Below are 19,066 nucleotides of genomic sequence, written 5' to 3'. Positions count from 1 at the left end.
TTCAAGTACTGGTGTGTGTATGTGTGCAATGACTTTCATTAATTGTCAACATTTTTAATATATTTTGTTTGTACTTTTTTTTACAAAATATTATAATTACAAACCAATATAAACAGAAGCAGTAGGATATAAATGCTAAAAAAAAGAATAAACAAAAGGCAGTGTTTCTACTCCCCTTCCTGTCCTGATAGTCAACGTCCAGAATCTCCTGTAAACGGTTGAACAAAAACAAACAGATCTAGAACAGCTCAGGTCAGAGCAGGGAGTAGAGGGAAAACCCCACCTATAAAAATAGAAAATGGGGAATAAATAAAGAAATTGAGTTTTCCTGCCGTCGGGACAGAGAGCATAGGGGACAGATTCTCTCCCCCTGAGCAGGGGGAACAAAGCAGGCAGGCAGGCTCTCTTCAGACTAGGCGACAGCCAAGGTCCTCTAGTGGCAGAATACAGTACAGCATCAGTGAAACCTGGGGTCTGTTCAGGAGGGTGCAACGGTACAGAATAAGCAAGCGTGTTAGCTCTGTATATCACATTCTCCATCTGCAACGTTCATAACCTTTCACCCTTCTGAACACACCCCCTTTGGGTCGATGTCCTTCAATGCCTTTGGGCTTTTTCCATGACTGTTATCCACAAGGTCGGATGGGTGGTTAAGGGCAATATTCAAACCTTAAATCACACAAAAACTGGAGTTGAGAGACAGGGAAGAAGCCAGAGGCTACAGTACCTGTGTATTCAGTGACTTACCTACAGTAGCATGTACAATAATGCGCAAAACACAGGCTAACGTGCCTACCGTGGTTGTCAGGCAATTGTGGGAGTTTGGTACTGTACAAGACCTTTAAACGTCAACATAAACTGGAAAGAGAGAACACAAGGACTCCCATCACAAACTCAGGTTCCTTATTGCAAACCTGCCAATGAATACCTGAACAACTGGGAACAAAGAACAATAAAATAAAAACATTGTGACAATCTCAAAAGCATAGTTTCATGGTATTCCTATACAGATCTTTCCTCTTAAACGTACTGCATACAAAACCTTCAGTTTCAGTTGTAGATGTTCAAGAGAGGTGGAAGCTCTCACAGTGAACCAGGGAGGCAGATCCTACCTAAGAGGTCCACAGTCAGAGTTGTGATAAGTCATACAAGTGCAGACTGAACCCTGCTTGTAAAAACAACCTTATCAGAACTGATATAGAGGGAGAACATCTCTTGTGGACATCTGCTATAATACAGCATCAAGGACTCCAGGTCATGTTGTCTGTCTGCTGCTCACTGTTCCCAGTAAATGTTGGGAAATCAGTGAGGGAGGTTAAATCACAGTCTCTAGTTCTGCTCTGGACGAGGCCACTGCAACAAACATCAGGCTAAATGTTTTGGCCTTGGAGCCATCAACGAGCCCACCAGCTTTTCCAGTCCCAACATTATATCTAAGAATTCTCTAAGAACTGGGAACGTCTCGGTAGAACTACTGCCCTTCCAGAATAGACAGGTAGGTAAGCCATTGTGCTTGTGAGCAGTGGGTGTCCCCTAGTAAACACTCTGATACAGGTAGGCCTATCTCCCACGCAAAAAGACAGTTTCTCTCCTGGGGAGCTTCACACCATCACATGGATGACCTCTGGTCCAAGTTAGCTTCAACTGGCAGTACTTAGAAGTACAAACAACCCAGGCATTATTGGAATGTTCTCCAGGGTAAAGACACCCTTCTTCCTCCCCTCACTGGGTGAGAGAGCGGGAGTGCTGGACGGGAGGGGGGCACAGGGCCGAGGGACACAGGTAACTGCTGATGGCCCCAAAGTCAGAAGTGACAGAGGAGGATGGGGCAATGGCAGGCAAGGGTGGGGGCTGGGGGACGGAGGGCAGGGAGAAGTCCACCTGCAGCCTCTGAGAGGCCCCACCCTCTGGCCCCATGGACAGGCCGTCTGGAAGGAAGGGCCCCAGCTGCAGCTGGTAGAAGCCAGAACCCAGGAGATGAGGCTCTGCTGAGGAGGATGTGGGGCTGCCGCAGGGCCGGGGGGAGGGGTGGAGCTGGGCAGGGGGAGAGGTGGGACAGCGGCCTTGGCTATGACAGTTCAGAGAGGGATCCTCCTGCAGGTCCCTCAGAGAGGGGAGTGGAGATAAGTGGCTGAACAGCTGCTCCCTCTGTGGGCTTGGGCTGGGACAAGGAGCACCACACAGCTCCAACACCTCCGTCTGCAATTCAGCATCTAGACAAGGAGAGAAGAATTACAAAGAGGGACTTGAACAAGCACTACCTCAATGGTAACTGACAGAGTCATCATTGACATTGACATTGGGCAGTGGTTCCCTTTTTTCTCTCCTTAACGTTACAATCAGCTCTATACAAAATCTTACTTACAGACAAAGTACAATTTAACAAAGCTGGTAAACATGGTAAGATAATTAGAATATAATTATAAAAATAATGTAAATAAACTCATCAATCATTTTACTCATCAATCATTTTAGGTTACAATTCAGAAAGTATTGAGAGGAAGCCAATACAACATTTCTAAAATGCTAAGCCTCCAATAAAATAATTTTCATGAGCCCTGAGATTTGATTATGGTTTAGTATTTTATATTTCATACTTTCAACTTCCTGGCCTGAGAATCATAATGCCCTCAAAAGTATTTTGGAAAAGACCCTCTAGTTCTGACCACATGAAACTTGACCTCATATCAAAAAAAGACACTAACCTGTCTGGTTAGAGTCTTTACCTGGTGGCCCTGCCTGGTTAGAGTCTTTACCTGGTGGTCCTGTCTGGTTAGAGTCTTTACCTGGTGGCCCTGCCTGGTTAGAGTCTTTACCTGGTGGTCCTGTCTGGTTAGAGTCTTTACCTGGTGGCCCTGCCTGGTTAGAGTCTTTACCTGGTGGCCCTGCCTGGTTAGAGTCTTTACCTGGTGGCCCTGCCTGGTTAGAGTCTTTACCTGGTGGCCCTGCCTGATTAGAGTCTTTACCTGGTGGCCCTGCCTGGTTAGTGTCTTTACCTGGTGGCCCTGTCTGGTTAGAGTCTTTACCTGGTGGCCCTGCCTGGTTAGAGTCTTTACCTGGTGGCCCTGCCTGGTTAGAGTCTTTACCTGGTGGCCCTGCCTGGTTAGTGTCTTTACCTGGTGGCCCTGCCTGGTTAGAGTCTTTACCTGGTGGCCCTGCCTGGTTAGAGTCTTTACCTGGTGGCCCTGCCTGGTTAGAGTCTTTACCTGGTGGCCCTGCCTGGTTAGAGTCTTTACCTGGTGGCCCTGTCTGGTTAGAGTCTTTACCTGGTGGACCTGCCTGGTTAGTGTCTTTAACTGGTGGCCCTGCCTGGTTAGTCTTTACCTGGTGGCCCTGCCTGGTTAGAGTCTACCTGGTGGCCCTGCCTGGTTAGAGTCTTTACCTGGTGGCCCTGCCTGATTAGAGTCTTTACCTGGTGGCCCTGCCTGGTTAGTGTCTTTACCTGGTGGCCCTGCCTGGTTAGAGTCTTTACCTGGTGGCCCTGTCTGATTAGAGTCTTTACCTGGTGGCCCTGTCTGATTAGAGTCTTTACCTGGTGGCCCTGTCTGATTAGAGTCTTTACCTGGTGGCCCTGCCTGATTAGAGTCTTTACCTGGTGGTCCTGTCTGATTAGAGTCTTTACCTGGTGGCCCTGCCTGATTAGAGTCTTTACCTGGTGGCCCTGCCTGATTAGAGTCTTTACCTGGTGGCCCTGCCTGATTAGAGTGGCCTGTGTGTAGTGAGCTCAGGGCTTTAAGAGAAAGCGGGGCGTTCGTCTGCGACGGGGTCGGCCCTCCTCCTCTGCAACGCCATGTCAACGCACATGTAGAAACACCACAGACAAACACACACAAAGCAATGGGAAAACAGACACATAAAACAATACATAAAATGCTTTAAATCATATGTTAATAAACACAACCCATCAAACAGACAAATAATATAATCAAGAAAATAAATGATAAGACTCAAGTAATAAAGACAGAGACAGGTGGATATGGGGTGATTTGGCATGACATATCTTTGAAATGGTACAGCAAGTGGGTGGATGCCTGCGACTTCAGAGGAGAGGGCATACAACTATCACTTATGGTTCTAGCTAACTCTTATGACCTCAGTCCTTCAAACAAGCTGTAGTGTTTGTGGTCTGTCGGTCTCAGTAAAATGATCTGGGGCAGGAATCAGGGCCAGGGCTGAGGTGTAGGACTGGGGCTGGGACTAAGGCTGGGGCTAAGGCTAGGAACCAGGGGTTACCTTGCTTGTCCAGGTCCATGACTGGTGGGGGTGAGTGGGGCTCAATCTGGGAGCACCCCTCCATCTCCCCAACCTCTCCATCCTGCTCTCCATCCTGCTCTCCATCCTCCCTGGAAGACAACACAGTAGGAAACTTGTGTGAACAGGTCCAACTGCACATGAGCTTGTCCAAGAAGAACATTCATTTCTGTTTTGAGTTTCAAACTCCCAGCATGATATCAACTAAACATTAAACAAATCTCTGGTCTGAAAACAATGACAATTGGGAGGTTATATTGTTTACTTGTCTCTACACCTGTTATTTACATGCAGCTTTCCTGTTCTGATAAAGATGATGCTGTCACATTCCCATCATGGTAAAGATATGTCTGCTGTGTCCACACTGTGTCCACATTTCCTTTTCCTACACCATATTTAAATAATATATTCTGAGAACAATGTCATGCCAAGGAGAAGATCATTACAACAACAACATGATGGGGGCATGTGCTAATTTAGCTGGCATTTAAATGCAGCTTGAGTGTCAAGTCTAGAAAGCAGGGATACAAACTGGTGAGGGCCCAAAAAGGTGACACTTTTTCTTTTTTGCACTGAATCATGCAAAAAAATCCTTGCCAGGGGGAAATGCAGGTTTTAACTAATTAAACAAAGAATATGATCTACATGATCAGTCTCTGTGTGTGAAATAAAAAGTGGTTAATGTGAACCTAACTCAGCTAAAAATGCAAAGGAAGCATTTCAATGATATGTGTTGCCTAGATTTTACTGCAAATGACACTCAAGTCTTGAGAAAAAAAACAATACACTAATATTGCAGTTAGCCATGACAGCCTCTATATTGGAACGCTTGTGACCACACACATAAATATTGCACTTGGGAAAAAAACATCTTAAGTAGAAATAGAATGAAACAAACAGGCATTCTATTTTTTGCTCTATTATAGTGGCCAGTATAGTAGACATCGATCAAGTGCACAAGCCAACATGTGTGCAAAAATAACATTCACCATGTAAAACATTTTAATAATCGCGCCTCACTCACACACAAGTGTTACTGTCAAGTTCAACACAACAAAAGCAATATCTTTGGGCTACACTGCATATTACTACATTGTACACTTACTGCCTGTGGACATCTGTTCTACAATGTGCCAGCAGAGCATGATACCATGTGTTGGTATAATTGATCTCTTTCAGGCAGAGTATACCTGGCATACCCCTTTTTATCCACTGTATTGAAAAAGTGAGAAAGAGGGAAAGTGTGTGGTGTTCCTTTCACCTCTATAGTAGCATCCAGTTTAAGCCAGGGCCAGCTCCAGCAACACTTAACTGTTTAACAAGCGCCTCATTTTCACCTAATTCTCTCATTCTGAAAAATTAACCACATAACTTACTGTAGAGGGAAAACATTAGTTCACACAGATAGTAGTTAGTTCGTTAGCTAGTTAACGTTAACATTTCATACAGATTGCCAGGGTCCAGTAAGTAACTAACGCGTTATAACTTGAGGAACGGCAAAGAGTCGTATAACGTTAACGTTACCAGTTAATACTATAGAGAATTGGTTAGGTTACTAACATTAGCTCATCTGATGTTGTAACGTTAGCTGTCTGACTTTTTTAGCCAGCTAATTTTCACACCATAAACTAAATTATTTGATCAGTTCAGTTGGCTAATGTTGCTCAACATTTATCTGGCTAGCTAACGGATAATTCGACCCAGCTAGCAAGATCCTTAACAATGCTAACAATACTTGTTCCACCACACTTTCTCCCTCATCTCAAACTTTCCAAATGACAGTTTTCGGTTACAGCTCATGAAGTACGCTTCATCACCTTCTCACCCCCGTCTCCGTCGTCAGGCTTCTCACCTACCTCTTCGTTATAGTTCAGGGGACCCGCTGCTGTAAATGAACAGTCAAACTGCCTTCCATGGCTCTTTCCAGAGCACACGCTGACGCTGTAACTAGCACATTGGTCGTATCTTCTCTCTTCAGTCTTGTCCTGCATTCTGTTGTTATGTGAATGATTGGCTGAGCCTTGGATACAGCCAGTACTGCTCCAAACGCGCATCACTCGTTCACATACAGCCAGTAGTCATCCAAACCACCCCTCACCCAAACTTTTCTCATCGGATCTACACAAATCACGTAGGTCAACTATTTTGGATTCAAAACGGTGAATTCTGCTGAAAGGTGACTAGTTTGCATCCCTGAGAAAGGGTCATTGAGATAGACCGTCTCATATCTGCAGTGCTACTTACATGTTCCCTGACTGCAGACTGTACTTCTTGCGACCCAGCTTGGTGGTCTGCTGGGTAAAGTACTCATGGCGGTCCGACTTCTTCCACATGTAGTAATACTCCACACACTCCCCCACCGACCGTGTGCGTACCTGACATGTAAACACAGTGTGGTTTACTGTTTGCTGCAGTATGGAGATGAGTTGTGTGAGTTTCCTGTCTGATCAATGCAGACAAGCAGGTTTGTTCAGCTATGCCTCAGGTTATGATGAAGCAGCGGTCAACATTTGCATTTAAGGGGTAATGTATGATACCAGTCAATGTCATGACTGAAAAACAGAGAATTTCAGATTTGTAGCAAATCAGGTTCTCCCCAAACCTGACGATGGAAGTTTCTGTTCTGCTCACCTTATTGGCCTGAATGAGGTGGAAGTTCTTCCCATGAACTCGATAGCCATGTTCAAAGTTTCGACACTCCTCCTCGCTCCAGGCACACAGCTCCTCTACACAGAAGACAACAGCAGTTAGGTGGGAATATACCCTAAAAGCAGACTTGAATTATTTGTAACTCATATTGCAGCCATATTACAGTAACTCACCATGTCAAGATGATAACTGTAAATCCATTCACCCCATAAGCGCCACAAAGTTTGAATGCAATGATTTCCATTATCTATATAATAATACCCAAGACAATGAATCATTTGTCAGCCTACACTGGAGCTGGCACAATTGGCTACATTTTCACCTACACTCCCAGCTTGGATGTGCACAACGGAAATGCAAGATCAAAAACATTTTATAGCCTTAGTCAAGATGACAGACCATGGCCCATATTCAAAAAGGGTTTCAGGGTAGGACTGCTGATACGAATAAGATATAAGACTCTTTGTGAATATAGCCCCGAGATTTAGCCTAAATATTTGACCTAGGCCATTATATAGAATGAGTGTATTTTCAAGTTGTTGGTAACATGGGTTCATGTTAGGTCTATCAAATAATTGCATTTCCAAGGGAAAGCAGAGGAAGTTCCAAAGATACCAAAGAAGTCCCGTGTGGCTCAGTTGGTAGAGCATGGTGTTTGCAACGCCAGGGTTGTGGGTTCGATTCCCACGGGGAACAGTAGAGGAAAAAAAAATAATAATGTATGAAATGTATGCATTCACTACTGTAAGTCGCTCTGGATAAGAGCGTCTGCTAAATGACTAAAATGTCATGTAAATGTAAGTTCCATGATCCCACCAAAAATTTGGGACATCTTTTTAAATGCTCTGAAATTGAAAATACTAGTAGCATCCAGGGACTAAACAGCTGGAGAGCATTAACAACACATTTTTGATTTACAGGGGTGGTTATTGAGTTGAAGGATCTTCATTCAACTCAATACAATTTTGTTTATGAGGACCAACCACCACCACCCCAACCAAAATTGTATTGAGTTGAATTAATTAATCAATTGCTTCCACTAGTGAGTTATTATTGATATTAGTTTATAGAGTTGTTGTTACTAGTAAAGTATTGCAGTAAGATGCCAATACACACTAGACAGCAGTAGTAAATGTGTAGTGAAAGGTCTTACCGCTGAATACTTTCACATTAAAGCGCAGTCGCCTCAGTGCCTCCTCTGCATTGAAGCTGCATTTCACCAGCTCATACAGAGCCTGAGGGAAAGACAAAAAAGGGGAAACAGTTGTGACTGAAATCTGTGACCTCGACCACAATGTGAATTGTGTAGAAGTCACTCAACATTCAAACAAAGGTAATTGGCCAACAAACGTATACTGGACAAAAATATAAACACAACATGTAAAGTGTTGGTCCCATGTTTCATGAGCTAAAATAAAAGATCACAGAAATGTTTCATACAGACAAAAAGCTTATTTCTCAAAAATGTTGTGCACAAATTTTTAACATCCCTGTTAAGTGTGCATTTCTCCTTTGCCAAGATATGCCACACCTGTCAGGTGGATGGATTATCAAGAAGCTGATTAAACAGCATGATCATTACACAGGTGCACCTTGTCCTGGGGACAATAAAAAGCCACTCTAAAATGAGCAGTTTTCTCACACAATACAATTCCACAAATGTTTAAAGTTTTGAGGGAGCGTACAATTGGCGTCCACCAGAGCTGTTGCCAGACAATTTAATGTTAATTTCTCTACCATAAGCCGCCTTCAATGTTGTTTTAGAGAATTTGTCAGTGCGTCCAACCTGCCTCACAACCGCAAACCACATGTAACCACACCAGCCCAGGACCTCCACATCCAGCTTTTTCACCTGCGGGATCATCCGAGACCAGCCACTCGGACAGCTGATGAAACTTAGGAGTATTCTGTCTGTAATAAAGCCCTTTTGCGGGGAAAATATTATTCTGATTGGCTGGGCCTGGGAGGGCATAGCAGCAGCGCCCCTGCCCAGTCATGTGAAATCCATAGATTAGGGCCTAATGAATTTATTTCAATTGACTGACTTCTTTATGAACTGTAACTCAGTAAAATAATTGAAATTCTTGCATGTTGCGTTCATATTTTTGTTCAGTATAGCTCTAGCCCCACTAAGTCCCACTCTGTTCCTGCTTTAGCCCCCAACCCGCTACAGTACCTGATCATTGTCTTTGATTATGTCCCCAGTGATAAGGGTGTCTTTAGCGCCCTGCTGGCCTCCCCATCTCTGGGCACTCAGTAAGAACTCCTCTACAGCCTGGCCTGACAGCATGTCTGGGGTCCACAGGAGCTGGTCCTCATTCTCATAGACTGGGAGCAGGAGATGGAGAGACACAGGTAAAAGGATGTTTGTGAGATGGAGGCGAATCAAAAAGTGTCAACACACTAATCCAAAATATGCACTGATTCTGAAAGGGGAAATTTGGGGTTACCTCTCTCCTGGTCTGAGTATAGGCTGAGAGTAGGGATTTTGGCTTGGTACATTGAGCCCACCATGATGTCCTGGTAAAAGAACAACCACAGTTTCAGTCACACAGACAACAGGTTTTTATATTTACCTAAAGAGTAATCGTAGGGGATTTGAGCGCTGTTCAGTGGGCCCCAGTATCTCACCTTGCGTCCATCATTGGAGGGAATGGAGGTGTCGTCATCATTGTCTGAATCTTCTTCTGAGGTGCTGACTAAAGTGCCTTTGTCTCCACTTGCCAGGGAATGGGCTGGAGAACAAAAATGGGAACATTTGTTACGGAAAAAGTATCCAAATGTCATACTTGAGTAAAAGTAAATACACCTTAATAGAAAATGATTCAAGTAAAAGTGAGTCACTCAGTGAAATACTACTTGAGTAAAAGTCTAAAAGTATTTGGTTTTAAACATACGTAAGTACCAAAAGTAAAAGTATAAATCACATCAAATTCCTTATATTAAGCAAACCAGGCAGCATCATTTTCTTGTGTTTTTAATTTGCTGATAGCCAGGGGCACACTCCAACATAATTTACAAACAAAGCATGTGTGTTTAGTGAGTCAGCCAGATCAGAGGCAGTAGGGAAGATCAGGGATGTTCTTTTGATAAATGTGTGAATTGAACCATTTTCCTCGCCAGCTAATCAGTCAAAATGTAACAAGTACTTTTGGGTGTCAGGGGGAAAAGTACATTATTTTCTTTAGGAATGTAGTGAAGTAAAAGTAAAAATTTGTCCAAAATATAAATAGTAAAGTAATGTACAGATACCCCCAAAAAACTTAAGTAGTACTTTAAAGTATTTTTACTTGAATACTTTACACCACTGCCAATATGTAGCATTCTCATAATACTACCCAATAACACCTTCCCGGTACAACAAATCAGTCTTGCCATAAAAGAGCACTCGGACCATTTAAAAAAATATATTGATGTCATATGACAGGAAGGGGATTCTCCTGAGTGGTGGGCTGGGTGGGTGGAGGTCTGTTAATGGAAAGTGGTAGCTGTGCTGGGAAGGGAGGAAGTGTGTCATACCCATTATATAGTATGATACTGTATATGACATCATTGGTTGTACCTCTTAGGTGGCGGCGGAGGAGGTCGGAGGCATGGGAGGTGACAGAGGGAGTGAGGTCGTCAGCTGATGACTCCTCTTCATCCTCTCCTGAGAACAGATCCTTAGCTATCTGGTCCTGGAAGAATGGAACAGTCCATTACTGTCTCAATGGAACAGTCCACTACCTTCTCTCAGCATCACACACAGTAAAGTAAATGGCATTTATGATATATGAAAGTGATTCTGTAATTGTCATGTTTTCTGAGTGTTTATAGACAAGACAGGCCATCAAGAGGCAATCTTAATTAATTTATTTACGGACCAAGTCATAATTATCCATGAAAGAATCAATAGACATCATGTCAATGCCAAAACATGTATCATGCAATGCTTTTGAATGCAGGAGTACACAGCTCCACGACAATTACAGCTGGCTGGTGTGCTTACAGACATATTCAATCAATCCTTATCCCAGTCTGCTGTCCCCACATGCTTCAAGAGGGCCACCATTGTTCCTGTTCCCAAGAAAGCTAAGGTAACTGAGGTAAATGACTATCGCCCCATAGCACTCACTTCCGTCATCATGAAGTGCTTTGAGAGACTAGTCAAGGATCATATCACCTCCACCCTACCTGACACCCTAGACCCACTCCAATTTGCTTACCGACCCAATAGGTCCACAGACGACGCAATCGCCATCACACTGCACACTGCCCTAACCCATCTGGACAAGAGGAATACCTATGTAAGAATGCTGTTCATCGATTACAGCTCAGCATTTAACACCATAGTACCCTCCAAACTCGTCATTAAGCTCGAGACCCTGGGTCTCGACCCCGCCCTGTGCAACTGGGTCCTGGACTTCATGACGGGCTGCCCCCAGGTGGTGAGGGTAGGTAACAACATCTCCACCCCGCAGATCCTCAACACTGGGTCCCCACAAGGGTGCGTTCTCAGCCCTCTTCTGTACTCCCTGTTCACCCATGACTGCGTGGCCATGCACGCCTCCAACTCAATCATCAAGTTTGCAGACGACACTACAGTGGTAGGCTTGATTACCAACAACGACGAGACAGCCTACAGGGAGGAGGTGAGGGCCCTCGGAGTGTGGTGTCAGGAAAATAACCTCACACTCAATGTCAACAAAACAAAGGAGATGATCGTGGACTTCAGGAAACAGCAGAGGGAGCACCCCCCTATCCACATCGATGGGACAGTAGTGGAGAGGGTGGAGAGTTTTAAGCTCCTCGGCGTACACATCACGGACAAACTGAAATGGTCCACCCACACAGACAGCGTGGTGAAGAAGGCGCAGCAGCGCCTCTTCAACCTCAGGAGGCTGAAGAAATGTGGCTTGTCACCAAAAACACTCACAAACTTTTACAGATGCACAATCGAGAGCATCCTGTCGGGCTGTATCACCGCCTGGTACGGCAGCTGCTCCGCCCATAACCGGAAGGCTCTCCAGAGGGTAGTGAGGTCTGCACAACGCATCACCGGGTGCAAACTACCTGCCCTCCAGGACACCTACACCACCCGATGTCACAGGAAGGCCAAAAAGATCATCAAGGACAACAACCACCCGAGCCACTGCCTGTTCACCCCGCTATCATCCAGAAGGCAAGGTCAGTACAGGTGCATCAAAGCTGGAACCGAGATACTGAAAAACAGCTTCTATCTCAAGGCCATCAGACTGTTAAACAGCCATCACTAACATTGAGTGGCTGCTGCCAACATACTGATTCATTTAAAAAAAAAAAAAAGAGCAGACGCTCTTATCCAGAGCGACTTACAGTAGTGAATGCATACATTTCATACATATTATTATTATTTATTTTTTTCGTACTGGCCCCCGTGGGAATCGAACCCACTACCCTGGCGTTGCAAACACCATGCTGGCGTTGCAAACACCATGCTCTACCAACTGAGCCACAGGGAAGCCACTTTAAAAATGGGAAAATTGATGTAATCAATTTATCACTTGCCACTTTATATTATTTATATTAGATAATGTTTACATACCTACATTATTCATCTCATATGTATATACTGTACGCCATACCATCTACTGCATCTTGATGTAATTAGATGTATCACTAGCCACTTTAAACAATGCCACTTGATATAATGTTTTCATAACCTACATTACTCATCTCATATGTATATACTGTACTCTATACCATCTACTGCATCTTGCCATCCTGATGTAATGTATCACCTTAAACAATGCTGCTTTATATGTTTTCATACCCTACAATACTCATCTCATATGTATATACTCTACTCCATACCATCTATTACATCTTACCTATGCCATTGGGCTATCACTCATTTATATATTTTTATGTACATATTCGTATTCATTCCTTTACACTTGTGTGTACAAGGTAGTTGTTGTGGAATTGGTAGATTACTTGTTAGATATTACTGCATGGTCGGAACTAGAAGCACAAGCATTTTGCTACACTTGCATTAACACCTGCTAACCATGTGTATGTGACAAATACATTTGATTTGATTTGATTTACAGCATACTCTATGCTGGTTTTCCACCTTGCCTTTTAACTATTGATTGATTTCTGCCTGGAAAACTAGGTAGGTGCACCAATAACCAATTACTAACAAATTAATCAATGAAGTACTAAGAAGAAACAAAAACTGTCTGGACTGTGGAATTTGAGGGACTCGGCACCCTTGTTCTGATGCTTTTTCTGGCTGTGTTTTCAGTTATCTGTCTCAGCTATGTCTAGGTATACCCAGGTCTCACCTTGTCCAGTGTCATGTCAGGCAGACTGGCTGACAGCTCATTGGGCTCCCTGTCCTGCTGTAGGAGGGGGTCAGACACCTCATAGCCATACAGCGCCAGCAGCTCCTCCAGGGGCATCTCACTGCCCTATACAGAGAAAAAGGGGGACAGAGAGAGAGAGTGATCGCTCTGGGTCAATGTGGGATTGGGCGATATAATTTAGAATTATGGAATAATTGATAATCTATTACATAGAATAATGTTATTCCCTACTGGTCTGGAGGGGTGCAGTGTGGTCAGGCTTTTGAACCTAGTTGGTTTAGCCACGGAAAAAATACAGGAACCTTCCCGCTAGCCATGATTGACTGAGGTAATGGCTGGGCTGGACATGTCGAGAGATGAGCTCGGATTGGTCTGTCATGTAGCACGCTTCTGTCTATAACATGAGCTGCTCAGCATGTGTAGGTAATCCTTTATAATTCTGCTTTTAAAAAAAAGAAATCACGAAGAACTGCAAAAGTGTTGCTAATTTTCAGGGGGACCGAGTTTTGAAATCAGTGGAATGTCCGGTGGAAGCAGAGTATGATAGCTAAGGAGATGGAGAAAATTCTGCCGTTTCATTGCAAATATGCAGAGGGAGTCGAAAAGAGAACACACTGTTGTATAAAACACCTGTCTCAGGATTACATCTTCAAACTAAGGGCAACCATGGCATCTGTGACAGAAAGGGAAAATCGTTGAACCATGTATACAGGTAAGAGAGTCTAGCTAGCTACATTTTAAGATATTCTGTATTTCTAATTTGTCAGAAAGTTGTTTTCATTGTTAGGTAAACTGCACTGTTAGCTAGCTAGCTAACGTTACATGTATGATCTGTGTAGTAATATTATTTATTTGTCAGAGCCATATTATTATTTGTCAGAGCCATTTGCATTGCTAGTTATAGCCTAATGTTAGCTAGCTAGCTAACATTGAACCTAGTTGGTTAGTTTTAGCTACCTGCAGATTCATGCTGGGTAGTAACGTTATGAATTGGGATTATGGTTAATTGTTAAGCTAGCTAGCTACATGTCTTAACAAAAGACTCCACTATGCAAGTAACCATTTCACTGTACCGTTTACACCTTCTGTATCCTGTGCATGTGACAAATAAACTTTGATTTTATTTGACAGTGTGTGTTTACCAGAGACAGTAATGTGAAGAACAACATGACCTGCACCAAAGTCAAATTAGGATATAACGTTAGGCCAACGAGACAGAGTCCAAGTTCTAAAATTCTCCGGTAGAATGCCGTGCTTTTATTTTGTCACACTAACAACCATAACCTATTTTCCGTAATTAGCTCGCCATTAACTTGTAAATATTGATATTGTTGTGAGTTTATTTTTCTGTAATAATTCATACAAATTGTCTAAATTTAAGACGTTGTCACCTATATGGTATGGTCATTTGAACTGGCTCTAGCCAGCTAACTTTACAGTAACTAGCTAGCTAACAAACTAGAAACAAACCAAAACATTGTTTAAAAAGTTGCTTTCAGTTGCCTGGTTTGCTAGATTGACATATACTAAATTCATTTTTAAACGGATGGGTTATTCGGTGTAAACATACACCAATTATGCTATATGGACAACCAGGCTGCTGATGTTATGCAGCCTGTCGTTTTTGTGTTTATACTTTTTCATAACGACAAGTTTGATGTCGGACGACAATAGAATGTTCATGATGTCCCTGCGACAACCGTCTACAGACATGTTGATAGACGTAGTATAAACCAGCCTTTAGTCTTGAAATCTTTGGTTGTTTAGTACACTACCGTCATACTCACTCTGTTTAGCATATGGCCTCACATATCAATCCTTAAAGAGATGGTTTGGGCTAAGGCTTAAGAGGGTGTGAACAATGCTGAATGGGTGTAGACAAAGCAGGGCTCTCCAGTAGGTGTACCAAAACATTCAAGGGCCATTTTCTCAAAAGTGGGGTTACAAGTTTATCAACTTTCAAAGCAGAATTACTTTCCCACTGTTCCTCAACTGTAGTCTATGATATACAATTTTCTAGCTCTGAGTCTTTACTTTTATCCAATGTAAAAAAATAACAATTCAAATGTTGCTACATAAGACCGAATCAAGCCGGTCAGTCACATAGGTTATTTTTACATTTTTATATAGGCCTAAATCATAATCATATTGCAGGACATGTCTCTCCTTTTCTGACATGACTGGTTTATTCCCGCTAAACAACAAATATTAGGCTACCATTTATCAATCGTTCATTCAATACTATAGCCAAGCATGCTCGAAAGTAAATAGACTGGTAGCCTATTTAAAATACTTGAAAGTATGTGTAGGCTACAGCATTGTTGTGCGATAGAAGCTGGCCACGCATTCTGCAAGATTGATTGTCCTTTCAAACAATTAAAAAGTAAATGCTACAGCCCACACTTCTATGCAAAATACGAATTGTTCAATATTTTGTTTGTCAATAGATGATTTTGTTTCCTTGGTGTAGGCTCAGAGATTAAATGGGCTATGTTGCCCATTTAATCTCTGAGCCTACACCAAGGAAACAAAATCATCTATTGACAAACAAAATATTGAACAATTCGTATTTTGCATAGAAGTGTGGGCTGTAGCATTTACTTTTTAATTGTTTGAAAGGACAATCAATCTTGCAGAATGCGTGGCCAGTGTTTGGCACTCACTATAGGCGGCATGCGTTTTTAGTTTGAAAAAAATCACTGCAAAAGATTAAAACATTTTGCCCACATCTCTACAGAAATGTAATAACATTTGCCATTGCGCTTTCTTTTATCATGGCCCAATTCCAACATCTCCAAATCATACAGCAAATGAGGGTGCTTTTGTTACCATAAAAGGTGAATGGAGGTTGTTTTCCAGGCGGGTTTGTAAATATAGTATGGCTCTGATTTATCAATGAAAACATGCATATATGTTGCGTGCGACAGTTTGATCAGTTTGTTGTGCATGCAAATCCTAGAATCTCCACGTACACCAGAATTTACAGTAGTAAGAATTTAATACACGGTTGACAAATTAAGCCCTTATGCCAGAGGAACTGTACTCACAGTGTGGGGGCGTGCTGCCATCTTCATTGGGTGGCCCCTAGGCTCTTCTCCAGTTCCACTAGGGCCCTGGACTCCTCCTCCGGCCCCTCATAGCCCTGCCTCAGGATCTCCACTAGGCTGCGTCTGTGATCTCCAGAGCCCATCGAACCAGCTAACACACACACACACACACACGCACACAGTTACCATCGTGGAGGATCAAGAGGTGCCTGTTCATCCCATTATAGATCAGCTGACCCTTGGCTTCTTCTGAACAGCCCTTTTTCAACTGAAATTGAGTGCTGATGACTGGTTCTACAGTGGACAGCTGGACACACACACAGACTGAGGAGCAACAGTACAGGTAAAATGTGAGGAGCAACAGTACAGGTATAGTGTGAGGAGCAACAGTACAGGTATAGTGTGAGGAGCAACAGTACAGGTATAGTGTGAGGAGCAACAGTACAGGTATAGTGTGAGGAGCAACAGTACAGGTATAGTGTGAGGAGCAACAGTACAGGTATAGTGTGAGGAGCAACAGTACAGGTATAGTGTGAGGAGCAACAGTACAGGTATAGTGTGAGGAGCAACAGTACAGGTATAATGCCCACAGATATTATGCTATCTTACTTGTTGAAGCATGTATAAGTCTTTTTCATGTCTGATTATAATGGTATGTCTTAATGTAGCAAATTGTCAATTGTCAACTCAAAATTACTTTTATTTAGTCAGGATCATTATGAGATGATAATAAGACATAAGACCTGTCATACTTGCTTACGACAAGTCCTCAAATGCATTATAGAGCTATAATAAAGCAATAAGGCCCAACGGGGTGTGGTATATTGTCTATATACCACAGCTAAGAGCTGTTCTTATGCACAACGCAACGCAGAGTTTGGCCATATACCACAAACCCCTGACGTGACTTATTGCTATTATAAACTGGTTACCAATGTAATTAGAGCAGTAAAAATAAATGTTGTCATACCCATGGTATACCACGGCTGTCAGCCAAATCAGCATTTAGGGCTCTAACAACCCAGTTTATAATTAAGCAATAAGGCATGGGGGGGGGGGGGGGGTTGGTATATGGCCAATATACCACGGCTAAGGGCTGTTCTTATGCACAAAGCATCGCGGAGTGCCTAGACACAGCCCTTAGCTGTAGTATATTGGCCATATACCAAATACCCCAGAGGTGCCTTAATGCTATTATAAACTGGCTACCAATGTAATTAGAGCAGTAAAATTACATGCTTGGTCACACCTGTGGTATATGGTCTGATATACCATGGTTGTCAGCCAATCAGCATTCAGGGCTCGAACCAATAATGCATAGGCCCAACTGTCATATTAAGTAAAGTGTTACCAGTCTTTCTACTTGCCTTACAGCCACTCATGAATTAAAGAACGGTCAAAGTGTATCCAACAGTGGAAACTAATGGTATTACAAAAATGTGACTGTTTGGCCAAAAAGATAATCCATGAAGATAGGACGAGTTGACCTATGACAGTGGTTCCCAAACATCTCCTGTGGGACCCCCAGCCGTTCCACCATGGATTTGATCTATTCCAAAGCTAGCACACCTGATTCAACTTGTCAACTAATCATCAAGGCTTTGACTTGGTCAATCAGGTGAGCTAGTTCAGGGCTACAACAACTTTCAAGAGTTACCTTTGACCTTAAGCAAATAGAGCAGTGGTCTACTTAAAACTCTTGGTCGGATACTCTCACAAACAATACATTAGTGACAGCCTGGTAGCTCTACGTTTATGGCCACTTTGTAAAGCTTGGTCCACTCCACTTTAGGACGCGTTGACCAGGGCCAGGGCGCTTTCCTGTAACTTGGTGCTGAACGTTCCTTCCTCTGACACACGAATGACCCGAGAGAGGAAATAGTTCTAGAGGTTGCGTTTTCACCCGAAAAGACACCAAGAGAGTATCTGAAATAAGTCGGACTTCTCTCAAAGTTTGCAGTCAAAATGCCTTGCTATAACGGAGCACACCTGGACCACTTCTTCTGCACCACCGTCCAGCCGGTCTCCCATTGTTTTCTATAGCGCACGATCTGGCAAATTGGGAATGGCTTTTTAACGCGAAGAACGCGGAGAGGCGAGACGGACAAAATACCCCCATTTTACTTCGTTAGTTATCAACCCATGGCTAGCTAACTCATATCCCTGCGTAACCCGTTGATACGATTGCCAACATCGATATCTGCCGTCTAGGATGACAGAGGCTCTCAAATGCGGAGCTGTTTCAAAATCATTAGTCCTCATGTTCCTCCCCAAGCCTTTTTGCTCACTTACCTCCGCCATTCCGTTTCTGCGCAGGCTGAGGAATGCCCGGATGTTGTAGAGCTATGGCTCTAGTCTAGCCTATGTACAGCCAGTCGCCGAGCCTCAGCAACAGCAGACCTATTTTATTGCTGCAACGTTTCAGCAACCGCGATGACAGTAAACTACATGAAAAAATAAAGAAATGAGACAGTACCCCGTGTACTATTCAGACAGACGTCTGGTATTGTTACAAGCGTTCATAAACTTGACATCCCTCTTGCTGAAAATAACGAACAAAGCACAATGATTGCAGTTCAGATGTTTGTAAAGTAGTCCTTTGAAATTGATATCACATGTTTGTTCACCTATGACCCTGAATAGCCAATGTAGCCAATCTGATTATCATGGGCTATATTTTCCCAATAATTGAATTGACAGTCATCTAGTTTAGTAAAGAATTATGGTCTACCCATGTGAGTAGGCTCCAGTAGGCTTGTACCCTACTTTGGCAGACAAGCTATAAGGAAC

General features: G+C 43.1%; 1 protein-coding gene across 2 annotated transcripts; it reads right to left on the bottom strand.

The window, feature by feature from the left end:
- Window positions 1-33: 33 nt before the first annotated feature.
- Window positions 34-19,066, bottom strand: LOC106613796 (mesoderm induction early response protein 2). 2 transcript variants are annotated; one of them, XM_014216413.3, is made up of 13 exons: window positions 18,569-19,052; window positions 16,277-16,427; window positions 13,209-13,334; window positions 10,463-10,577; window positions 9,532-9,635; window positions 9,351-9,420; window positions 9,077-9,228; window positions 8,054-8,135; window positions 6,883-6,977; window positions 6,496-6,626; window positions 4,234-4,343; window positions 3,683-3,780; window positions 2,003-2,213 (listed from the first exon to the last, which is right to left on the bottom strand). In XM_014216413.3, exons 2-12 carry the CDS (start codon window positions 16,301-16,303, stop codon window positions 3,725-3,727), a joined length of 1,068 nt encoding a protein of 355 aa, XP_014071888.1. In that variant the 5' UTR covers window positions 16,304-16,427; window positions 18,569-19,052; the 3' UTR covers window positions 2,003-2,213; window positions 3,683-3,724. The 2 variants fall into 2 exon arrangements, with proteins under 2 accessions (XP_014071887.1, XP_014071888.1); XM_014216412.3 differs by lacking the exon at window positions 3,683-3,780 and having other exon boundaries at window positions 34-2,213; window positions 18,569-19,066.

Source organism: Salmo salar, chromosome 10, assembly GCF_965601325.2.
Source record: "Salmo salar chromosome 10, fSalSal1, whole genome shotgun sequence".
NCBI classification, from domain to species: domain Eukaryota; kingdom Metazoa; phylum Chordata; class Actinopteri; order Salmoniformes; family Salmonidae; genus Salmo; species Salmo salar.
Note: the sequence above shows the minus strand (reverse complement) of the source record. Positions and strands in the feature narration are given on the sequence as shown.